Source organism: Nicotiana sylvestris, chromosome 8 (genome assembly GCF_000393655.2).
Source record: "Nicotiana sylvestris chromosome 8, ASM39365v2, whole genome shotgun sequence".
Lineage (NCBI taxonomy): Eukaryota > Viridiplantae > Streptophyta > Magnoliopsida > Solanales > Solanaceae > Nicotiana > Nicotiana sylvestris.
The window spans coordinates 12,688,514-12,714,793 of record NC_091064.1 but is presented as its reverse complement, the minus strand read 5'-3'; the positions used below and the strand labels follow the sequence as shown (position 1 = coordinate 12,714,793).

The following is a 26,280-nucleotide window of genomic DNA, read 5'->3' as shown; positions in this document are numbered from 1 at the left end:
ATTAGCTTATAAATTGATAATTACATAAAGTAGAAATGTATTAGTGACAATTAGCTTATAAATTGATAATTACACTAAGTACAAGTGGATTGGCCGATGATCTATTGAAAATTGATAATCACACCACGTAGATGCTATTTCATAGAAATATCCTTAAGATTATTTTGCAGCTTATAATAAACTATTGATAATTACACTAAGTGAAACTGTATTTGTAATAATTATATTAAATAATAATATAATACTGGTAATTAGCTTATAAATTGATAATTACTCTAAGTAGAAGTAGATTTGTGGTATTCTTAAATAACTAGTATTAGTACCCACACGATTGGTTATGCTTTAACACATAATAGCACATGTATAAGAAATTACATGTGATAAAAGCACATGTATAAGACATCACATGTTCATTAGTTTGGTGTAAACATCATGTGTGAATAAAAAAAAAATTCCATCACATTGGAAGGGCGAACCCACGTAAAAGGAGTGGGTGCCTGGCCCCTTTAGGCTCTTTGCTAAATTTATACATATGTTTATAGATCAACAACAACAACAACAAACCTAGTGAAATTCGCCACGTGGAGTCAGGGGAGGGTAATGTGTAAGCAAATCTTACCCCCCACCTTATGAAGTTAGAGATGATATTTCCGATAGACCCTCGACTCAAGAATAGTGAAAAGGGCGCAACGAACAAACAACAACAAAAAAGTAATAAGACATAGGAAGCAAATGACACAATGTGTAATAACAAAGATCTAGGAATACGAAACTACAAGAATAGTGTTAATACTGATGGTACGACTAGGAGAAACTTTCGACTACCTGCCAGCGCACAACCCTAATTCTCGATCTCCACACCTTCCTATCGAGGTCATGTCTTCGGTAAGCTGAAGTAGTGCTATGTTCTGTTTAATCACATCTCCCCAATTCTCTTAAGTTTCATATCTTCGGTAAGCTGAAGTAGTGCTATATTCTATTTAATCACCTCTCTCCAATTCTTCTTAAGTTTCTCTCTACCCTTCCTCTAGCCTTGCCATGATTAACCTCTCACATCTCTACTTATAATATTTTTCTGAAAATGACATTTTCACAAAAATATTACAAGTGGCATCCTCAATGATAGTAGTGAAGTCGAGCCTTAAGTTGCAGTGGGAATAAGTAATCTTTTTTTTTTTTTTTTTTTGAAGGGGAACAGAGAGAGGTTGCATAAAAAGCAGATAGCAAAGCAACCATTATCAAAGTTTCAACAACACAAGAAAAGGCAAAAGTTATCAGTATGGATGATCTCAATGTCTAGCATGTTATGTTCTGCTTTAAAACAATATTGGAGCCTCAAATCTCAATCAATTACAAACTAGAACAACAAGTTTATGTTGCGGAAGCCAAATGTATATAGTGTGAATAAGTCACAACTACTATACCAAAAATTATGACAGCCACCAAATAATAAATAAGACAATAAAGCAACAATAAAGGGAACACCAGAATTTACGAGGTTCAGCTAATTTTGCCTACTCCTCGGACACAACCAATATTTTATTTCACTCCAAAAATACAAGTGAAATAATACTAAAGAGAGAAGATACAAATGCCTTAAACAAATGAGAAGGCAAATGAGAGGTGTGTTTCAATCCTAAACATTAGGCCTTCTTTTATAGGGGAAAAATCCCCCCAAACTTAACTCCCAACCAATGTGGGACTTTGGCATTTTGCCAAACTTCAACAAATCTCCACCTTGGCAAAATTCCACATTTTCAATTCTCTCTCAATAACAAATTTTGGTTGTGTCTTCATCTTCAATCTTCAGTGTTCAACAATGTTGATCAAATCCAAACAATGTTGAAACTTGACCGCAGTCACCACCTTTGTCAGCATATCAGCAGGATTCTCTGTAGTATGAATTTTCTTCACCGTGACTCCACCTTCTTCTATGATTTCTCGTACGAAATGATACCGAACATCAATGTGCTTCGTCCTTGCATGATAAACTTGGTTCTTCGCTAATTGAATAGCACTTTGACTATCACAAAAAATTGTGATACCTTTTTGTTCAACACCAAGCTCCTTTAGCAATCCTTGAAGCCAAATTGCCTCTTTCACAGCATCTGTAATAGCCATGTACTCTGCCTCTGTTGTAGACAAAGCAACTGTTGACTGCAAAGTAGACTTCCAACTAACTGGTGCCTTTGCAAAAGTAAACACATAACCAGTAGTTGATCTTCGTTTGTCCATATCACCCGCAAAATCTGAGTCACAATATCCAACTACAGACTGATTGTCTTCCTGCTCAAAAACTAACCCGACATCTACAGTATTATGAATATACCGTAGAATCCACTTCACAGCTTGCCAATGCTCCTTCCCTGGATTGTGCATATATCTGCTAATAACTCCAACAGCTTGTGAAATGTCAGGCCTTGTGCAAACCATTGCATACATCAAGCTACCAACAACATTTGCGTATGGTACCTTTGACATATACTCTCGTTCAGCTTCATCCATTGGCGACATAGTAGTACTTAGCTTAAAATGGGAAGCAAGTGGAGTACTAACTGGCTTAGTCTTGTCATCTATGCCAAAACGTTGAAGTACTCTCTTCAAATATTCCTTTTGAGATAAACAGAGTTTCTTTGAACGTCTATCTCTAATTATCTCCATGCCAAGAATTTTCTTTGCCTCACCCAAATCCTTCATCTCGAACTCCTTCTTCAGTTGAATCTTCAACTTATCAATTTCTTCCAAATTCTTGGAAGCTATCAACATATCATCAACATATAGGAGAAGATATACAAAGGAACCATCTTTAAGCTTGTGCAAATACACACAATGATCGTATTTGCTTCTCTTGTACCCTTGCCGTAACATAAACTCGTCAAATCGCTTGTACCATTGTCTAGAAGATTGTTTCAATCCGTACAATGATTTTTCAAGTTTGCACACCATATTTTCTTTTCCAGCAACTTTGAATCCTTCTGGCTGAGTCATGTAGATTTCCTCCTCCAAGTTTCCATGTAAAAACGCAGTTTTTACATCCATCTGAACTAGTTCCAAATCCAATTGTGCTACCAAAGCCAACATAATTCTAATGGAGGAATGTTTTACAACTGGAGAAAACACTTCATTGTAATCAATTCCCTCCTTTTGAGCATATCCTTTGGCCACCAATCTTGCTTTGTAGCGAACATCTACTTGGTTAGGAAATCCTTCCTTCTTTGCAAATACCCATTTGCACCCAATTGCTTTCTTTCCCTTCGGGAGATTGGCCAATCTCCATGTATGATTCTGATGAAGGGACTGTATTTCATCATTCATGGCAATCCTCCACTTATCTTCTTCTGAACTTTGGACAGCGTCTTTATAAGTAGTAGGAACATCATCAGCTACAATTGAGGTTGCACAAGCAACCGTCTCTATGAGACGAACAGGTTTCGTTATTGTTCTTTTTGGCCTGCTGGTTGCTATTGATTCAAGTTGTTGTTGAGATTCCTGAGTTGGAATCTCCTCTACTGGCTCTCCTTCCAGAGGGTAATCTTCATTTGTTTCCTCCTCTGCTTCTTGTGTAGGAAAAATAAATTTTCCCTCAAACTCCACCTGCTTAGAAGCACCTTCATTTTGTTTGGTATCTTCTGTTACCTTATTTACCATAGCAAATTCATCAAAGGTAACATCTCTGCTGAATATTACTTTCTTTGTCATAGGACACCATAAGCGATATCCTTTGACTCCAGAAGTAATTCCCATAAAAATAGCCTTCTTTGCCCTTGGATCCAATTTTGACTCCGTCACATGATAATATGCAGTTGAGCCAAACACGTGCAAAGAGTTATAATCTACAGCAGGTTTTCCGTACCATTTTTCAAATGGTGTTTTGCCATCAATAGCAGCAGATGGTAGACGATTAATGAGGTGACATGCATATGTAATTGCCTCAGCCCAAAATTCTTTGCCCAAGCCAGCATTGGACAACATACACCGTACCTTCTCCAGCAAGGTCCGGTTCATACGTTCTGCCACTCCATTCTGTTGTGGTGTATGTCTAACAGTGAAGTGTCGGACGATGCCATCATTTTCACAGACCTTATTGAAATGATCATTTTTGTATTCACCTCCATTGTCTGTGCGAATACACTTGATTCTCCTGCCTGTCTGATTCTCCACCATCGTCTTCCATTTGAGAAAAATTCCCAACACTTCATCTTTGCTCTTCATTGTATACACCCATACTCTTCGGGAAAAATCATCAACAAAGGTTACAAAATAGTGCTTCCCACCCAATGAAGGTGTTTTGGAAGGACCCCAAACATCAGAGTGTACATAATCCAAAATGCCTTTAGTATTATGGATCGCTGTACCAAATTTAACCCTTGTCTGTTTCCCTTTAACACAATGCTCACAAAACTCCAAGTTGCAAGCCTTTACTCCTTTTAACAATCCTTGATCTGATAGAGTTTTCAAGGATTTTCCTCCAGCATGTCCCAAGCGCATGTGCCATAGCTTGGTTGCTTCTGCCTCTTTGTCGTCACTGGATGTTACTGTCGCTGTCCCAATAACTGTACTGCCACGATAGCGGTACATATTATTATTCTTCCGATTAGCCTTCATTACCACTAGTGCACCGGAGCATACTCTCATCACTCCATTTTCTGCAATGATTTTGAACCCTTTTGATTCTAGGGCTCCCACAGAGATGAGATTCTTCTTCAAATCCGGTACATATCGAACATCTATCAATGTTCTGATCATTCCATCATGGTTCCTTAATCGTATTGAACCAATGCCATATGAGGTAAGAGGGCTGTTATCCGCTGTGTGGATGACTCCATATTCTCCTTCTTGAAATTCCACGAACCAGTCCCTGTTGGGACACATATGATAGCTACAAGCCGAGTCCATCAACCATATGTCTGATGATGTTGATGACTCTGTTGTAACTAATGAGAAGTCTGAATCATCACAATCAGCTACATTTGAATCCATAATGGCCTTTCCATTGTTATGTTTGGCCTTATTCTTCAACTTCGGACAGTCTTTCTTCCAGTGCCCTTTTTCTCGACAAAAGGCACATTCATCTTTGCTGGGTCTGGATCTTGACTTGGATCTTCCCTTCTTTGTCCTCGTTTGATTTTGAGGACGACCCCTCACAAATAGTGCTTCTCCTTCTCCGCCCTTCTGTTTTTCTCGCTTTCTTTGTTCATAGCTGTACAAAGCCGAACAAACTTCTCTGAGAGAAACTTCGTCATTTCCATGGAGTAGAGTAGTTTCAAGGTGCTCGTACTCATCAGGAAGTGACGCCAACAACATCAAGGCCAAGTCACCATCATCATAAGTTGTATCCATATTTTGCAAATCTGTAACCAACTTATTGAAACTGGTGATATGTTCATTCATCGTGGTACCAGGAACATAGGTGAAGTGAAACAGTCTCTTCTTCATGTACAATTTATTTTGACTATTTTTCTTCAAAAATTTATCCTCCAGTGCTTTCCATAATTTACTTGCAGAAGTTTCCTTTGTGTATGGATATTTCTGCTCTCTAGCAAGGTAGGATCGAATGGTACCGCAAGCAACACGGTTGATAATTCTCCAATCTTCTTCTCCAATAACATCTGGTTTCTTTTCTTCAATGGCCAGATCTAGCCCTTGTTGAAAAAGGACATCTAGAACCTCGCCTTGCCACATCCCAAAATGTCCGGACCCGTCAAATATTTCGACCGCAAATTTCGCATTTGACACAATTCTTGTCATAAGCGAAGATGCCAATGATGACGTATTGTTGACACTTGATGTAGATTCTTCTTGTTTATTGTCTCCCATCTTTGACACAAATATTATTTAATAGCTGACGACACAAATCAAGATTATTTCCTTTCTGGTGTGGAAGATCAGACTAAGCTGCAACCACAGAGCATACTCAGACAGAACCTTGACTCAGTTACCAAGATAAATCTTTTCTGATGTGGAAGATCAGACTATGCTGCAACCACAGAGCATACTTAGACAGTACCTTGGCTCTGATACCAATTGTTGCGGAAGCCAAATGTATATAGTGTGAATAAGTCACAACTACTATACCAAAAATTATGACAGCCACCAAATAATAAATAAGACAATAAAGCAACAATAAAGGGAACACCAGAATTTACGAGGTTCAGCTAATTTTGCCTACTCCTCGGACACAACCAATATTTTATTTCACTCCAAAAATACAAGTGAAATAATACTAAAGAGAGAAGATACAAATGCCTTAAACAAATGAGAAGGCAAATGAGAGGTGTGTTTCAATCCTAAACATTAGGCCTTCTTTTATAGGGGAAAAATCCCCCCAAACTTAACTCCCAACCAATGTGGGACTTTGGCATTTTGCCAAACTTCAACAGTTTATACAATCAAATCTGCAACATTCAGTGTATTTCTCCAGGAACTGACCGAATGTGATTCATACGCAAGTGATATGTACATTCTTAAACAACATAAACTGATGTCCGGCTTGAACTGCTGTAACCGGATAGTGTCATAAACATTAAAAAGTCACGAAGCATGCCAGCAAAACAGTAGAAAACAAGCACCACCTTCTAAATGGGGTTGAGCACATCAAATTCGGCTTGAATCTCTCCCGAGAATGTATCTTCTTGCCCAATCAGCAACCACTAAATACCTCGTGCGCCAGCTAACTTGCTTGCTGAAATGCATATAAAGCTACCGGATTTAGACTCTTTCATTGCTGAAGGATATAATATCAGAACCAAGTCATGTTCAAGAAAGCGATCAACTATTACCTAGCGTACACGGAGTACCATAGCCACTGTGTGCTATGGCCCATAGAAACCCAGTCTCCAGGAAGTTCTGCTGCTGCTTGCTCCCCACCTAAAGGGGCAAATGACCCTAAATGACGATACCTGAAATGCAACATATTGTCAAGCAAAGGATCACTGAGCGAGAGAGGATTTGATGCCTCGGTTGAAACCATCAGACATTCAGTCATGCTAGTATAAGGATATTCATTGTGAATGAGGATGTATCTTTGGAAATTCGGGGAGGAGAAAACTCTCAATCTCTCAAATTTTCTTTTTAGACAAGTGAGGAAATGATTCTTCTTTACTTCACTCTACTTGCTTACATAAAATGGTTAAACTACATAGGTATTTATGAGTTTTTTTCCTAACAAGTACCTAGTCTACTACATGTACCCTTTTTTATAAATAAAAAAAAATAATTACATCAGGGGAGGAAGGAGGGGGGAAGGGGAAGGGCATGCTACTTTACTGATGGGGTTTGAACCCTCTACCTCAACTGCAGAAGGCAAAGAGTTCACCAAGTGAGCTAGCTCTCAACTCCACGTGTACCTTAATTAATACTACTAAAGTTTTTCCTCCTCCCTAGTTCATGAACAAAACAATACATGTATCATTAAAATAATTTCCTAATACATGAACTAAGATAATCCTTGTATCACAAAAACCAAAGTCTTTTCTTCTTCCAAAACAAAGTTCATTTTTTCAACAGTATCTATTTACCAATGGGAAAGGAGGCTAGAAACCAAAATCAGAGAGTACCAATAAACTACATGAGCAGCTAATAAATTCAACGAAGTTGCTGACAAGTATAAAGCGATGATTCTCTACACTAAACACACCGCAGAAAGAAGCAGAAATGATAGTGTTTAACCAAAAAATGGGATTTTGGTCAAAGATTTAATTTAGAAGAGCTCGGGTTACTGATAATCAAAAGAATTTATGAAAGAAAGTAATTTGGCTAGCAATAATATAATTAGAAGAAAAACAAGTAAATCAATATATTCAGATAGTATTTCGTGTCCTCACAATTGATCAGTTATCTCCCTTTTATAGCTATTTGGGAGATATGCGTTTTGCCCTTGTCATAATAAGGCTATTATGAGTAATTAAAGACATTGAATGCTACGTTACACAATCATTGTATTTAATACAGATTTTCTAACGTATTCGGTATTTAATGCTCACTAAATACTGTATCCGTACTCTTATATATTGTCAGATTCATTCTCCTTGATTCCTGGACCTAAATGACTTAAATAGATATGGGCGCCGAGTCCTTTGAATATATGTCCGTGCCTCTTCCTTTGCCTTTGCTCGTATCTGTTGCAACTCGTGTCTCTTTGCCAGCTGTAACTCTTTGACTAGTCTACGTGTCTTGACACGTCATCTTTATTCCACTTTAATATGTAAACTCAATTTTTCCCAACACAGATAGTCCCCTCATTTGCCATTTATTCATCAATTGAATATTTGGAAGTGGATTTCATTAAAACGACAATTTTTGTCACCATTAATGCTATGACAAAATTGACGCTTCAATTGTCACTTCTATTTAATGCTCTTCACATGTGTCACCTTTTTATTAGTTCTGCAATTTTGCATCCCTTTTTAAGGCTTTTTCATGGCTCCACTATTCACGAAGCGTCAATTATCATTATTATGGTACTTCCATCATTACACTTTTTCCTTCGGCGGTCGCTTATCAATATAAATATAATTTCTTTCTTTATCTTTTCCACATAAAGACTGAATATTCAATCTCTCAAATCCCTGTTTGCTTCTTCATCGTATCATCCTTCTTCATCATGTCTTCTTTAAATTCTAACCCTAGAAGGGTTCCCATAGTTGATACCTTCCCTAATGCCCCCATTAGAAGCAGAAGGGGAGGTAGGCTTCGTAATTTAGGATCTGTTCGCGGTTCTTCCACTTCTTTACCTAGTTCTGGCCCTTCTTCTAGAACTAGGGGTTCACTTTCACAAAGATCTTCTTCAATAGGTAAGGAACCTTCTGAACCTCTTCGTGAGCCTACAGTAGAGGAGATAGTTCCTATGGAACTATCTTTTTATCATGACAGAGAATCTCTTAGGAACCAAGTCTCTGGTTTAGATCGTGCTGATATTTATCCCACTCAAATTACAGAAGGTTTGATTTCTGTAGTTCATAGAGACTGTCATTGGAGTAGTGATTTTCCTATTATTATCCCTAGTCCAAATCAAAGAATCACCTCTTACATAACCAGGTTTTCTTTTGTTTATACATACCCTTTCACTTTAGGGTTTGGACCATCTATTGACCCTGTTATTCTTGAGTTCTGTCGTTTCTTCGATGTTTGTTCCCAATCATGTGGAGGGTTGTTGCCTATTTGAGGCATTTGACCAACACAGCCGGTGTTCCCTTTACTTTCCCTCATTTGATTCACCTTTACTCCCCTAGACTCTTTCGCAATGGTGTTTTCACACTAGTATCCAGGAGCAAAAGAGTTTTGGTGAGCCCTGAGGATGACAAAGACTATGGCTGCTATGCCAGGTTTGTTGCTACCCCCACTGTTGGTTTAGTGGGTGATGATAATGTTTCCCTGAGAAGTGGAATTTTGCACGTAAGTCCTTTTAACTTTCTCGTACCTTTTTTCTTGAAGTTTGTCAACTTTTATAATTTTGCTTTTTTTTAGCAACCATGGGAGTTGTGGAAGACGTTCCCAATTTCCGTGATTTTTTAGACAAATTATTGAGGACCGCACTAATGGATGGTAGGTCTTGGAAGACACTTTCTAACCGTTTTGGTTGGAAAGTAAAAACTCATGGTAAGAGCTTTTATTTTATTTCATCTTTTCGTGTATATATTTTTTTTATTGCATTAATTTCAATCCATCTTTTTATCAGGATTTGCTATTCGTGGAATCACTGCCGAGGCAGTCACAGCTTCCCGCATCTCTTTGGAAAAGTCATTTCCGTTGAGGAACAAGACTCTGAAGAGGAGGAAGACAGGTGATCTTTGGTGACAACGACACGAGCTCGAAGACGCATCATTTCTGATAATGAAGCAAAGGTATCCCCCCCCCCGTCGTTCTATTCCTCTTACCGAGTCTGCTGAGACTCCGGTACTGATTCTTGATGATGACGTTGCTCCCGCTGCTGCTCATGACTTTGTTGAGCAGCTTTTTTTAGCAGGTTTGGTAGTGAAGGTTTAGGCCCTATTTTAGATGAAGTACCCTTGGCTTCTTTTTCGTCACCCGTGTCTGTAACTCATTCTTTGCCAGTCTCGATTTTTTCTGTTCCTCCCCAGACTATTTTTACCACCTCTTTTGTTCCTCCTTCGACAATTCCTCCTCCAAACATTCATCGCACTGAAGTTGGTTCCTCAAGTAGGAGTGCTGCTATGAGCCGAGTAGTCATTGAAGTCCCTTTTGAGGGCAGTCTCTTAAGGAAATCAGGTCAAGCGGATGTATGGCTAGAGCCTTTAATTGGCCCAATTGAGAAAGCTAAGCTAGAGAGCCATAACTCCTTGACCCTGATGAACGATATTGTGCATGCCACTTTGAAGGTATTCCCCTTCTCTTTTTTCTTTTTCTATTTTGAGGATTCTTATTTCCTTTTCCCCTTTTTAGGCCAACCTTATCGGCACAGAGATGATGAAAAGAGTTGCCCACTCAGATCAATTAGTGTGTGATTCTCAAGTTAGAGGCGTGCAATTGGAGGGAACAGTTTGAGAGCTTGCAAATTGATGTGGAGTATTTAGAAGAGAGTAAGAATACCTTAGAGCAGCAGGTACGGGCTTTGACTTCGGAGTTGGCGGTTGAAAATGCTTCCTCAAGCCAAACAGATAAAGAAAAAACTCGCCTTGAAACTTCCTTCTCAGAGTAGCTGTCCAAGGCTAGTGAAGAAATCAGAGAGTTGAAGGCTCTTTTGAGTAAAAAAGAAGCTTACGCTGGGGAGCTCGTACAAAATTTGACTCAGGCACAAGAAGACCTTCGAGCTTCTTCTGATAAGGTGCGTGCTTTAGAAAGCTCCCATGCCTCTCTCCAGACTTCTTACACATCTGCCTTGGCTGAAAATGAAAAGTTAAAGACCGAGATAGCTGACTGGGAAAGGGATTATGAGATCCTTGAAGATAAATCTGCTATTGAAGTAAGTTGGGGGGTTTTTGAATTCACGCCGTGATATCCTACTTGAAGCTGGCCAAGAAAAATTCAACTTGGAATCTGAGTTGGCTAAGATCAATGAAACTATTGAGAAAGCTCAGCAAACTCAAGATTTTCCTTCTCTCGAGGCCAAAGCTTCCGTGAATATTGAAGTCGATACGGGTATCCCAACTATTTCAAGCCTAGTCGAGCCTGTTGCTGCAAGTCAAGTTGAGCCCGCAACTGTTGATACTCCTGCTTCAGTACCTTCAACTTCTCAGTGACCAGCTTTAGTTGTTTGAATATCTTTGTTTTGTTTTATTTGGAAAATTGTGATCAAACCCTTGGTTTCATTTGAGGGTTTATTTTGGAAATGCAAGTCCCCAGACCTTTTCATGGGGCAATTTGTACAAACAATTCATAGCTTTACAACTAAGTACGTACTTAGTCTTAAGTTTTTTTTTAAATATTAAGAAGTTCTTTTGTTATTATCTTGAACTTCTGTTTACTTTATTCTTGCCTTTATTTCTAAAGTCTTACAGAATAATTTGCATTTTTATTCTTCAAAAATGCTTCTGTTAAACTTATGACTAATTAATTTAAACATAAGTTTTATAGAAGAGGACCCTTTTATATTCAACATTTAATGAAGAAGACGTCTCAACTTCATAATGGTGATTAACATACAGGAAAAGAAATAGGAACACACATGTTTCTTTGAAATAACTTTGACAAGTTTTTATTTGAACCTTGTCTAGTTTTGAATAACACTTTACATGCATTTGAATTACATCTATAACTTTCTCGTAACTGTTTTTCTTGTAACAGATTTAAAAAAGTAAAAATAATAAACACGGGGTTTTTATTTATAACCTGTTTCAGTACATAGCATTTACCCTAACTATAGTAAGGTTTTCTTTGGCCTTAGTTCGTGACTTCGTGACTTTTACTCTGCACTTGACTTCTTTGCCTTCTTTATACACATGCCTTGTGTATATTATGTAGTCCCCCAAGTGTTTGAGTGTTGAAGTATGAAGCCTCGAGCACTTGATTATTCCTCTCATTTGGTCCTTTCCCTGAAAAAGGAATAATATACGGGACTCGGAGGTGCGATTATAGATAAAGACTGCTTAACCCATTTTGAATTTCTATCAGAATATTTGTAACCCTAGGCCAGGAAGTTTAATGTATTCCACGTGCCTTGCAGATCGTGGCTCATCATTTAGTATGGGCTAGCTTTTTGCCTATTATCTAAAATCGTTAGTAAAATTTTAACAATTCGAAAATAGAATTTTAAAACATAGATATCTGACCGTGGGTATTCCTTAGAAGTAGTATCTCTTCAAATGAACAGCATTCCAATGTGAAGGTAGTATTTTGCCATCCATTGTTTCCAGTTCATATGCTCCTTTACCTGCAATATCATGAATTCTATAGGGTCCCTCCCATGTTGGACTTAATTTACCCGCATTAGCTGCCTTCGTAGATTGGAAAATCTTTTTGAGCACGAAGTCCCTAATTTTGAAGAATCTGAGGCGTGTTCTTCGGTTGTAGTATCGTTCTATGACTTGCTTCTGTGCTGTCATTCTTATTAATGCAGCTTCCCGTCTTCCTTCAAGTAAATCAAGATTTACACGCATTTCTTCGTCATTAGACTCTTCTGTTGCCTGCGTAAACCTCGTACTTGGCTCTCCTATCTCAACGGGAATTAAAGCTTCTGCTCCATAAACCAACAAAAATGGTGTTTCTCCTGTGCTTGTTTTTGCGGTTGTGCGATATGCCCATAAAACACCAGGTAACACTTCTGGCCAATTACCTTTTGATTCCTCTAAACGCTTCTTCAAATTATTGATAATGACTTTATTTGTTGATTCTGCTTGCCCATTACCCACCGGATGATAAGACGTAGACGTGTTCCTTTTAATCTGCTAACTTTGAAAGAATTCCGTGATTTGAGCTCCTATAAACTGAGGGCCATTATCGCACACGATCCCCTTTGGTACACCGAATCGGCATATGATATTCTACCAAATGAAATCTTTCACTTCCTTTTCTCGCACCTGTTTGAATGCTCTTGCCTCTACCTATTTAGTAAAATAATCAGTGAGTACGAGCAAAAATTTTACCTGTCTTTTTGCTTGTGGTAATGGACCCACGATATCCATTTCCCATTTCATAAATGGTCACGGTGCAATGACCGGATGTAGTAACTCCGCAGGTCTATGCATATTGTTACCGTACCTTTGACATTTATCGCACTTAGCCACGAAACTCTCTACTTCTTCTTCCATTTTAGGCCAATAATACCCTGCCTAATTAGGGTTCTTACCAATGATCTTACTCCTGCGTGATTCCCACAATGGCCCTCGTGTATTTCTCTCATTACGTACTCCGTTTGAGAAGGTCCGAGGCATCTTGCTAAGGGACCACCAAACATTTTTCGGTAAAGATTGTCTTGCTTTAAGCAACACCGAGTAGCCTTTTTTCGAAGCGCATGAACTTTTCTCTTATCTTCAGGGACGATACCATACTGCAAAAAAGCAACAATCTCGTTCCTCCAATCCCAAGTTAAGTTATTAAAATTTACCTCATTCTTATCGAGATCGAGAACTGAATGAAACAAATGAATAACTGAAGCATTTTCATTGCTTGCCACGTCTGTCGCAGATGCAAGATTAGCTAGGGCGTCAGCTTCAACATTTTCATCCCTTAGTATTAATGTTACTTTCCAGGTTTGAAATTGCTTTTTCAAATCTTGTACCTTCGCTAAGTATTGCTGCATCCTTGCTTCTCTGGCCGTATAAGTCCCCAGCATTTGATTGACTACGAGTTGTGAATCGCTTTTGATTGTAATCTGATTTATGCCGAGTTCTCGTGCCAGTTCTAAACCTGCAATCATAGCCTCATATTCTGCCTCATTGTTAGTTATAGAATGACCTTTGATAGCTTGTCGAATGGTTTCACCCGTAGGTGGTACCAATACGATCCCTAAACCTGCACCTTTTACGTCAGATGAACCATCAGTGAATAAAGTCCAAGTTCCTGGGTTAGCTCCATTGAACACCTGTAATTCTTTATCTACTTCTAATTGCATCCCTTGGCTAAAATCAGCCACGAAATCAGCTAACACTTGAGATTTTATAGCAGTTTTAGGTTGGTATGTGATTTCATATTCACTTAATTCTATAGCCCACTTAGCCAATCTACCTGATAACTCATGCTTATGAAATATATTACGTAAGGGATAAGCAGTTACTACAGTAATAGGGTGACATTGAAAGTAAGGTCTTAATTCCCTATATGTCATGATTAATGCAAGTGCAAGTTTTTCTAATTGAGGATATCGTGTCTCTACATCTAACAAAGATTTACTAATATAATAGATCGGAGATTGTTTACCTTGGTCTTCTCGGACTAAAACAGCACTTACCGCTACTTCAAAAACAGCAAGGTAATGAGAAGTCTTTCCTTAGCCTTTGGTTTTGCCAGCAATGGTGGATTTGATAAGTACGTTTTCAAATTTCTGAGCGCCTGCTGACATTCCTCATTCCATTCAAAAAGATCCTGCTTTTTAAGAGCTGAAAAGAATTTAAAGCACTTTTCTGATGATTTGGAAATGAATCTTCCGAAGGCTGCAATTCTTCCTGTTAATCTCTGAACTTCTTTTTTACTTAAAAGCATATCAGAGATTTTTTCAATGGCCTTAATATGTGCGGGATTTACTTTAATACCACGGTTAGAAACAATAAACCCTAAACACTTACCTGACGCAACACCAAATGCACATTTCTCAAGATTTAACTTCATATTAAATTTGCACAGAATTTGAAAAGTATCAGACAGGTGTGATATGTGATCTCTCGAATACTGAGTTTTAACGAGCATATAATCTATATAAACCTCCATGGTTTTTCCCAAATGTTCTTGAAACATTTTAGTAACCAGCCTCTGGTATGTTGTACCAGCGTTTTTGAGACCAAACGGCATTACTTTATAACAGTAAGTCCCTCTGTCTGTTATAAATGAAGTTTTTTCTTCATCTCCAGGATCCATTTTGATCTGATTATAACCTGAATATGCATCTAAAAAGCTTAATAGTCCATGCCCTGCAGTTGCATCAATCAGCTGATCTATACGTGGTAGGGGAAATGAATCTTTAGGGCAAGCTTTATTAAGGTCTGTGTAATCTACACAAACTCACCATTTACCGTTCTTCTTTGGAACTACGACAGTATTGGCTAACCAATTAGGATACTTTACCTTGCGGATGGATCCAATCTTCAGCAATTTTTGAACCTCTTCTTGAATCACCTGATTCTTGAAAGTTCCTTGCTTTCTTTTCTTTTGATTGACAGGAGGGTATGATGGGTCTTCATTTAATTTGTGAGTCATCACCTCCGGTGGTATCCCTGTCATGTCAGAGTGGGACCAAGTAAAACAGTCTACATTAATTTTTAAAAATTCAATTATCTTACCTCTCATGCCTTGGCTAAGATTGACCCCTACGTAAACTTTCTTATCAGGCCATTGAGCGAATAACACAACAGGCTCCAATTCCTCAATTGTTGTTTTGATATTTTCGTTTTCTTCTGGTTCTTGAATGGTGTCAGGCCTTGAATCCACATCTGTTCGTCTCTGTTCAGTTGAGGTTTGTGTTGTGGTGCCCTCAACTGTCTTCTGTGATTGCTATATTCCTTCATTTTTCGTACTTGAATCTGCTACATAATTGATGCTTCTGGATGTATGTTGATCTCCACGAATTTGACATACTCCCAGGGTGATGGAAATTTAATGACTTGATGTAAGGTTGAAGGAACAACATCCATTTCATGGATTCATGGTCTCCCAAGGATCATATTGTAAGCCATCTCCATATCTACTACTTGAAACTTTGTATCTTTGACGACTCCTTCTTCGAATGTGGTGAGTGTTACCTCTCCTTTCGTCACAACACTAGAATTGCCAAATCCAGATAGAGTATGCCCCTTTGGTATTATTCTATCTTCTGCTTGCATCTCACGTAATACTCTTAGCAAAATAATGTTCACGGAACTACCTGGATCAATCAAAACTCGTTTTACATTAGTATCATGTATAATTAGAGATATTTCCAGTGCATCATTATGAGAGGTTAATACGCCATCTGCATCTGCATCATCAAATGTAATGCTTTCTTCCTCTATGACATGCCGCACTCGTTTCCCTTGGGTGATTGTAACTTTGGAAATTTTGTTAGCTGTAGTGTATGATATGCCATTGATGTCTTCACCTCCGCTTATAACGTTGACGGTTCTTTTGGGAGAAGGTGGCTTCGGGGGATCCTGCATGTTCTTCATGTAAGCTTGCTTACCTTTCTCACTGAACAACTCAGTGAGATATCTTTGTTTTAATAAATGATCAACTTCACTTTGTAAAAACCTACAATCTGCCGTTTTATGCCCATGGTCATTATGAAACTCGCACCAATGATCAGGGTTGCGCCTGTTTGGATTCGATCTCATCTCTTTTGGCCATCGTACCTTATCTCCCATGATTCTCAAAACAGCTACGAGCTCGGAAGTGCTCACGTTGAAACTATAACCGCCAAATCTCGCCTTCAAATTTCTATCATCATCTCGTGACTCTAGGTATTTCGATCGTTTCTAGATCTTGACGAAGAACCTGACTCTCTATTCCTTGATCTGTGATAATACCTTTAATTGTCCTGCTTTGATCGTGAATCTTTTCCCGCAGGTCCCATGTATGGCTCGTACCTGTTTTTACCGGATCTTTTTTCGGTCTCCGCACGTCTCGAACTTACCTTTTCTTTTTGAAGTCATGGAACAGTATCTTCTTCTATCCTCAGTTTCGTGCTATACTTGTTGCAAACGTCATTCCACGTTGTAGCTGGGAATTCACGAAGGCTTTCTTTGAGTCACCTCGTAGCTTTTGAGCTTTTTTCATTCAAATTGCTTGTGAAAGCTATAGCTGCCCAATTATCTGGTACACGTGGTAATGTCATTCTTTCACGTTGGAATCTGTCCACGAACTCTCTAAGCAATTCTGAGTCCCCTTGCTTGATCTTGAAAATATCTTCCATTCTTTTTTCGACTTTTTGAGCTCCTGAGTGTGCTTTAATGAAAGAATCTGCAAGCTCAACAAAAGAATTTATAGAAATTTCGGGTAAAAGAGAATACCATATTAATGCTCCCTTGGTGAGTGTTCACCGAATTTTTTGACTAATACTGATTCAATCTCTTGCTTGGTCAAATCGTTGCCTTTTACGCCTGTTGTGAATGCAGTCATGTGGTCTCGTGGGTCTGTTGTTCCATCATATTTTGGAATATCAGGCATTTTGAATTTCTTTGGAATTGGGAAGGGAGCAGCACTTGGCTTCCAGGGTTACTGTAAATATTTATCCATATCTACCCCTTTGATTACGGGCGGCACCCCGGGTATTTGCTCTATGCGGTCATTTTGCTCCTTGAGCTCTTTCTGTAATGTTAGTACTTAATTTTGTAAATCAGAATTGATTAAATTACCTGATTCTCTCTCCTGTGGTTCACTGGGAGTTCCACCGCTACCTGAGTTAACAAGCCCGGAACGAGAGTTCTCCAAAGTGTTGTTATTTAGAGTGGGTGTGGGTGTTGCAGCAGGTAACTGGTTAACAAATGCCTCAAGAGCTTTATTGACATGTGCAACAATTAGTTTTTGCAAAGCTTCATCGATAGCCTCAGCATTTTCAAATTGAGTGTGTCCATTCGTATGAGACCCCTCAGGAGTGCCCTCACGAGACCACAAAGGAGAATCTCTTGGAGAAGAGACCAGGGTGTTAGTATTCTGTGGATCACCCTGATGTTGTTGGTTTTCTCGGTTTCCTTGAATGTCGCCATTGTTGTTCGACATGGTTGATACAACAAGAGAAGTTAAGCTAAAAGAGAATAGATTATCAGATTCCCGGTAACGGAACCAATTTGTTTAACCAAAAAATGGGATTTCGGTCAAAGCTTTAATTTAGAAGAACTCGGGTTACTGATAATCAAAAGAATTTATGAAAGAAAGTAATTTGGCTAGCAATAATATAATCAGAAGAAAAACAAGTAAATCAATATATTCAGATAGTATTTCGTCTCCTCACAATTGATCAGTTATCTCCCTTTTATAGCTATTTGGGAGATATGTGTTTTGCCCTTGTCATAATAAGGCTATTATGAGTAATTAAAGACATTTAATGCTACGTTACACAATCATTGTATTTAATAAAGATTTTCTAACGTATTCAGTATTTAATGCTCACTAAATACTATATATGTACTCTCATATATTGTCAGATTCATTCCCCTTGATTCCTGGACCTAAATGACTTAAATAGATACGGGCGTCGAGTCCTTTGAATATCTGCCCGTGCCTCTTCCTTTGTCTTTGCTCGTATCTGTTGCAACTCGTGTCTCTTTGCCAGCTGTAACTCTTTCACTAGTCTACGTGTCTTGACACGTCATCTTTATTCCACTTTAATATGTAAACTCAATTTTTCCCAATACAGATAGAGGGACGGGACCACATTTCTGTTCTTTTCTTAAGGAACATAAATGTGTTCTTAACAAAACTTCTGTTGTATGCAAGACCAATTTGTAGAGAACAAAATTCTGGTCATACTTCAGTTTCATCCCCCATAGAGGATGTGGAAAAAGTTAGCACGAGCCATGTATAGAAGTGTAACAAGAAAATAGCAGTTAGTTTTCCCAGTATGCTTACATGTAACAAGCTAGGACAATATGAAAAGGAAAGGTCCGAGAAGGTTAAGCTATTACCGGAAGGGTAAAAATTCATGACGACCAGAACTTTTGAAATGGCGGGGGCCTTCAGGATTACTTTTGCATTGCTCCCAACGGTTAAAGCAACCAGCAAGATACGTACCTTGTTGAGCAGCAACCTAGCATGTGAAGATAAATGAAACTACAGCAAAACATGGAATGAAATGAGAGGGGGGGGGGATGAAAGAGGGGAGGCGAGGCGAGACCCGAGATATGGAAGTACCTGAGCAGTGGCAGGTAGACTCTTCATCTGTGAATCGACATGAGAAAGGGCTAACTTAAACCCTTCAATATCTACCTCCTCTCTTTTATTTCCCTTTGAATCCCTGAGTAAGTCTGTCGCCTCTAACAAATGTTTGCTCTTCCGATACAAGTCCACTTGAGGATAATGAATAATTATGTCTTCCAGGACATCTTGGAATTCCTCAACTGATAAACTTCCATTATTATCCTTATCCGCAGCTCTAAAAATCGCAGAAATGTCTTCCTAAACCACATAGTTCCATGAAAATAATTATTGGGAGTAAAGGAAATAGAAATTTGGTACTGCATTTACTAGAAAGACTATACCATATAGGTCAATAATTGATTATACTATAGATCAAGAATTGATAAAATATCTCAGCACAGTTATTTGAACTAAGGCTTCTTTACCATTATTTTACGTTGATCTACAGTGGCGCAATCACCAAGTCCGTAAACATTGTTACATCCCTTTACTCGCAACCATTCATCAGTTGCTAGAACGCGTCTTTTACCCTGCAAGAGGAAAATGAAAGTTACATCGACATAACTAATTAAAACTTGCAGTTCCTGCAGGTCAGAAACTTTTTATCTCAGAATATGGCAGGCAAAAGCATCGACTTTTAAGTACAGCATTTAGTGTAGAACAAATGTTTCTTTTAAGCATAGCATTTAGTCGACTTTTAAGCATCGACTTCCTGTTTGTTGTTTCTTAAGCCGAGGGTCTTTCGGACACAGTCTCTCTATATTCACAAGGTAGGTGTAAAGTCTGCGTACACACTACCCTCCCCAGACCCCACTTCTTGGATTACATTGGGTTGTTGTTGTTGCTATATTTAGTGCAGAACAACTCATGAAAGAGTTAAACAAAAGGGAATGCAAAATACCTGGCCAATTTGTTCCATAAAATCCTTCACAAATGGTCGGGTACTAACTCCAGTTGACCATAAAACCATTCCGTAGGGTACTTCAACATGTTCTCCTGTAGATTTTACGTTCATGCTGATAAAATGATCAGAGACACTAATGACGCGGCAACCTGTCATAACCTCAATTCCATCTCTTTGAAATTTCTGTTCAGCAAATGAGCTTATTCTTTCATCAAATCTGCTTAGACACAAAATTGTGATTTTAGAGGGGTTGCAAGCAAGATATTATACTCTATTAACTGAAGTGTTGCATGCAAGAAATTATACTTTAGTATAGAAGTGCATGCAAATTATAATAACAGTAAGCTCATTATTTGATATTAGGTAAATCTTTTAGTTTCCACTACTATGTGATCTGTAAAGCCCCCTTCCACTATATTTATACTCTCGCTCTTCGTTCTGTCCCGCTCCCTACCTTCCCATACTCCCTTGTTCAATAACCATTGACACCTTGTAGGATGTTAACTTGCCTGCACCTCGACTATTCTACCGGAGTACCTGCTACCCCGCACCAGCATAGATACCAGATAACTATGTTCATATGCTAAGGAACCATTTTATCTTCACTAGATCTTCAAGATCAAGCTGTTGTATCGCGACTTATAAGTTTCTCACCGAATAGGAGGTCCAAACTAGAATCAAGCTTTGGTATGTCCTCTGTCCTTCGTCACTTAAACCATCTACACCATTTCCTCATCCAACCCCACATAAGGGATTGTGCTCTCTTCCGACCTGTCTATCTTCCTTAGTCTCAAATCTTTCAACACCATATTGACGACAAACAGGCTATAGCATGCATTAAAATCAGTGGAAAAGTAAATCTAGAAATAAATCTAGCTAGGAATCGTTGCATCTTACGTATTCAGGATATGATCTCCAGACTGGATAAGTGTGATCTTCACTAAATCCTTAACTGATGGATATATTCTTACTAAGTCCTCATGAACAAAGTCGTGTAGCTCAGCAGCAAATTCCACTCCAGTTGGACCCCCGCCAACTATAACAAAATGGAGGTTTGTTCTTCGCTCTTCGTCAGTTTGGCCGGGAATGACAGATTTCTCAAAACAATCTATTACAGTCCTCCGTATCCTTTGAGCATCTTCCACTTCCTGTACGAGATATGATTCATTTATTTTCAGACAAGGAAAATTTAGCATCTCAAGAAAAATATGAGATGTCACAACCTGATCAGGTTCAAAATGCATAAAGACACCCTCTCTAACAGGAGCAATGCCACACATCTACAGCTAAGTCAAGATAGGCTTTATCTAAGTTTCTCAAACTCAGGTGCGGATGTCCCGATACTGGTGCGGATCTAGGGATCGGATCCTTCATGCTCTAATAACAAGATTCGGGGTACGGATCCCGGTATGGATATGGGTGCGGGGGGTTCGGCTAAAAGTAATTCAAATATCTAAAAATAGAGTTATAAGATTATGCTAAATTATGAAACATTATGTGGAAAACTTACATGGTGCTTGTAGAGTGCATAAAGTTTCTCTTTTATTCTCAATTTCACCCTAGCTTTTGTATTGATTTCAAAATCATTGTATATATATGTCTTGAATTTCTCCGTCGATTTTGGTCAAAGTACCGAAAATCGAATGGCTAGATCTGGTACGGATCCCAGATCCACATCCATACACACATCGTGCAGACACAGATGCGGCAACGAAAGTAACGAGTCCGAGCGACTTAGATCTTTATGGAAGAAAATCCTACCTTTAGAAAGTGGCAATGTTCCATGACACCCGGAGTGTTAAAAGTATTTACTTGAGCTCCCACTGCTATGATCAAATAGTCATATTGTAGGGAGAAATCATTATGTCCCACCAAATTATCATTGATACCGGAGCGGCAAAATACTTTGTTGTTCTCTGGATCAATCTTTAGACATTGTGCTTCGCAAAACTGAATTTCTCCACTTGTCTGCCACACCAAATAACATAAATTAAACAGGAACAGAAAGAAAATCTTCAAAGGAGAACTATAATAATATATACAGTCAAACCTCTTTATAACAACCTCATTTGTTCCGGAGTTTTTTGAATGTTATAGTGAAGTGCTGTTATAGAGAACATATATTATAAATAGCATAAAAATTGGTTCCATAAAGAACTTGGCTTTTATAGTGAACAGATATTATATAGCGATGTTGTTATAGAGAAGTCTGACTGTATTATTTTTAGAAAAGCAAGATCTTGAAGAAACTTAGCATATACTAAAAGTTAAAATTTCCAGACTAGGTTAGAACAATCGAAAAAAAGAACGATAAACCAAGCGAATTTGGAAGCATTGAAGGGGCGAAAGGATCATTCTAAGAAGCACTGAAGCAGTGCACAAAGCTATGCAGTCATACCAAATCTTGTGAGTACAACATAAAATTATAAATGACATGAAAACAAGAACTGGAGATCCAGATTGGCTCCAAGTGACTTCTCTCAAACCTTGTCTTACCTTCTTTATTATGTTCCGAACTGGCTCAACGATACTTCGTGCCTCAACTGTTCCACATGTGACACTAGGTAACAGTGGTGTAAATGCAAAATAATTACGCGGCGAAACCACTCGAACATCATATGAAGAAATGTCAAGATCCTTTAGGAAGCTGGTACCAGCCCATCCTGTTCCAAGCACCACTACTCTCTTCTTCGCTGATACTGATTGATTCTCTTCGACGACTTGTTTTCTGCTCTCTACGTTCGATTCTGCATATACCAATAGACCTCCAGTACTGTAACAACCAGCAGAAAAGTATAAGAAGCAAAATCCTCTATCAAATATGGGAGAAAAAAACACGACATTTGATTCACTAAACATCAATGCTTTCACTGAATCCGGACTCTGATTATGTATAATTTAGTAGGTCGGAACTGTTAATAAGCATTTGTCCCCACTGTGAATTCTATAAACATAACTCACTTCATACGCAACTTAAGAGGAACATACCTAAAACTACAAGAAATGCAGACAATGATGTAACAAACCCGAAAGAACATCTTAGTCAAGAGACCGAAGTATTCAAAATCAAACCAGTTCATGTCTAACTTCTTAAAAGATATCGTTATTTGTCAAGCATGGATCATTAGAAACTCTGCTCCCACTTTTGAATTCATCGGACATAGTTCCCTTCATCAAATTTATTTGAGCTATATTCCACAAAAATTAAAAAGAAAGATCTTCAAGAGCTTACATCATAATATACAACTCAACATTCTAAAAGAAAAATTGTCAAAAAGCACACCAATCCTGTTATTTGCCTATTTATTTTGATGCTTAACTTGAAAAGAACTGTCCTTTTCCTTTCATTACCTTTGTTGCGCCTAAGAGTATATGCAGCCTAAATTCATGGGTTCAATTGAAACCAATACTTTCAATTGAAAAAGCCACAAATTTCAACAAATATCAGATTTTGGACCCAGTATATTCAAAAGTACAATGTATTCGATACTGAAAACCTTAAAAGGTTGACTTATCAAGTTTATATTTTGGATCCGACCTCTGTGTAGTAGAGACTTCCGACTTCGATGAAAAACTTCAATGCAAGGTAGAAAAAGAGGATAAATATGTTCAATTGTCAATATAAATTAACAAATTCTCCTTCACTACAAAATCAAGAACCCAAAAAGAAGAGCAGAAGAAAAACACAAACAAAAACAACACCATACCCAGTATATTCTCACAAGTGGAGTATGAGGAGAGTAGTGTATACACAGACTTTGCCCTTACCTTATGAAGGCAGAAAACCTGTTCCGATAAACCCTCAGCTCAAGAAAAGCATAATCACAATAGTTTAGATAAGGAAATATGGCAAAGGAGAATACATGTAAAAGAGAAGCAGTAACCACAACCAGAAAAAGGATAACTGAAGCAAAAAAAACAGTAGAAGAAAAATGAAAATCAAATATAAAGAATCTAGCAAAAGCAATTTCACACAATTCACACCTTACTGGCGAGGGCAGCCAGATGCACTAAGCTCCCGCGATGCGCGAGATTTGGGAAAGGACCGGACCATAAGGGTCTATTGTGCGCACTCTACGCAGCCTTATTTCTGCAAGAGGCTATTTTCACGGCTCGAACCCGTGACCTCCCGGTCACATGGCATCAACTTTACTAGTTACGGCAAAATCCTCTTCACAATTCACACCCTTACTAAAGGTTTTAAAAAACACAACATTGAGTGTCAAATAAACAAAGAATTAAGTGAAAAATCAGCAAGCAAACTTAAAATTCACAAATTTGGGATGAAAATGAAGTGATGATCAAACAGAATACATAACCTGACAGAAGAGAGAAGCAGAAGTCTAGAGTAAGAAGAATGGCTACTAAGAAATCTGGTCAGATATGTAAAACCATTCATTTTCTTTAATTCAGCTTCTTCTTTTTTGCAACGCTGATCAAATTTGTTTCAAGATTGACACCTTCTCAGTATTGTTAGTGTAAAGTGAATATCAGAAGTTGTCTGAAAAGGTTATAAACAGAATGTCAACTCTTTTTGGTCCAAACCTCAGGATTTGAAAATTAGTTTATCAAGTCGTCTTCTTTTAATATATGAAATCTTCTTTGTTATCCTAGTTTACATGTGGCACATCTTAAGAGTTTACAAAAAAAAAAAAAATTAAAAATTTAGTTATTAAACATGGTACGAAATTTGCGTGGCTATTATTTTATTATAAAGAATAAAATAATAGTATAAAGTTAAATGACTTTTAAGTTCAAAAAGTGATTATATTATTTTTATTACAGTTTAAAAATAATAAGGTCATATAAACTGAAGCGAGGTGAGTTATGACAAAGTCCATGCGGAAATCAATTTACTTAGTAGAACGTATTACTACATAAGTGAATTTATTATTTTTTAGCTTAAATAGTATATATAAAATGTAGTAGAATATCATTGTTATTTTGAACTTGATGGACTTTAATCCTAAATTATTTTAGATTTCTGACCTTAAAAAATACCATAAGTAATAAATCGAATCATTTATTTGGTTTTTTTCCTTTTTTGTCCCATTATGAAATACTCATCGCTATTCATTTTGTCATTATAATTTATGATACAACTTTTGTCACGATCCAAATTGGAAGGCCGCAATTGGCACCCGATACCTTATCCAACCGAGTACCAACGTAACGTATCTTTCTTATCATATCATCATGGGTAAATGGGCCGGAAGGGCCGTCATGATATAATCAGAATAAAACATAAGGGACTACTTGACATAAGACGACTCAACATGTAATACAAACTTATACATGTGATATACCTTTCTATAAGACCAAAATGAACACTCGTACATTGAACATAGGCCGACAAGGTCATACAATCTTTCATATACATGACATCCGTCTACAAATCTCTAAGAGTACATACATATCATAAAGGTCGGGACAGGGCCCCCCCTATACCAATCAATACATGTCCAAATCATACTGACCAAATAGGCAACTCCGGAGCAAGTAGAGTGCACCAACACCTTCCGCTGAACTGATAGCCTACAAAGAGAAATGTCAAGCTGTCTATCGGGACCTGCGAGCATGAAACGTGGTGTCCCGTCCGAAAGGAAACAGTCAATACTTCTTCATGAAATTTTCTTTTTATATAATTAAGAATTTCGCAAAATCCGTTTCACTTAAAAAATACTATATCTGGCTCGTTTAAATTTCCTATTTGATTCTAAGCAAATTCTACTATTCTATAGGAGAGAGTTAGCAGACACCTTTCGGTCAACATCCCTGCTTATCGTGAGGGCATTTTTGGCATTTTGTTGTTTATCTCCTTTCAGCTACAGTACTTGAAGCTCTATCACTTATACATAAGGGTGACGAAATGTTTAAAAGAAAATAGTTAATCACCCATATTATCTACTAAAAAATTGGTTGGATAATGAACTTTTTAAAAACGGGTCAAATATGGATAATCAATGGGTCTAACTTTTACATTTGTAAAGCCTCAAATTGGGGATTCCTCAAGTTAGAGTGACTAAAAATTCTCCCAAAAGTGATCATATGCAAGAAGTCATGGATAATATAGTTAACCATATTATCCGCTGGTTAACCTGTTTTTTATCCGTAATAAATTTTGGTCAGGTAAAATAATTGATCCGTTTTTTCATTACTCGTTTTAGACCCGAACTATATCCGACCCGACAGGCTTGTTTGCCGCCCCTACTTATACATATTTGCTGAGTTTGGTGATAATATAGGGGCCAACCTCAATTCCTATGCCACGTGTTTAGAGGAGCATTTGAAATTGCAACTTCCGATCACGTGGACCCCTCTTTTAATATTTCTAACTGTTCCAACAGTTTATATTTCTAATTGTTCCAACAGTATCAAATGGCTTATATCAGCTCTTTTGTGCTCTCTTTTTGCAGCTATGTTCCACCCAAAGTACATCA

At 37.9% G+C, this 26,280-nt stretch overlaps 1 protein-coding gene across 1 annotated transcript; it reads right to left on the bottom strand.

Moving 5' to 3' along the window:
* Window positions 1-6,277: 6,277 nt before the first annotated feature.
* LOC104213743 (external alternative NAD(P)H-ubiquinone oxidoreductase B1, mitochondrial-like) lies at window positions 6,278-24,398 on the bottom strand. Its single transcript, XM_009763287.2, has 10 exons — window positions 24,160-24,398; window positions 22,337-22,613; window positions 21,602-21,808; window positions 20,738-20,988; window positions 19,838-20,057; window positions 19,362-19,466; window positions 18,931-19,194; window positions 18,705-18,826; window positions 6,780-6,899; window positions 6,278-6,682 (listed from the first exon to the last, which is right to left on the bottom strand). Exons 1-10 carry the CDS (start codon window positions 24,237-24,239, stop codon window positions 6,595-6,597), a joined length of 1,734 nt encoding a protein of 577 aa, XP_009761589.1. The 5' UTR covers window positions 24,240-24,398; the 3' UTR covers window positions 6,278-6,594.
* Window positions 24,399-26,280: the final 1,882 nt, after the last annotated feature.

Bases quoted from the DNA above. Each gene is read 5' to 3' on its own strand.
- LOC104213743 (XM_009763287.2), bottom strand. From the start codon at position 24,239: ATGAATGGTTTTACATATCTGACCAGATTTCTTAGTAGCCATTCTTCT. The intron at 20,058-20,737 runs GTAAGATGCAAC...GTGTCTAAGCAG, and splicing joins GGAGATCATATCCTGAATAC to ATTTGATGAAAGAATAAGCT. The intron at 19,467-19,837 runs GTATTTTGCATT...TTCCTCTTGCAG, and splicing joins TTATGGAACAAATTGGCCAG to GGTAAAAGACGCGTTCTAGC.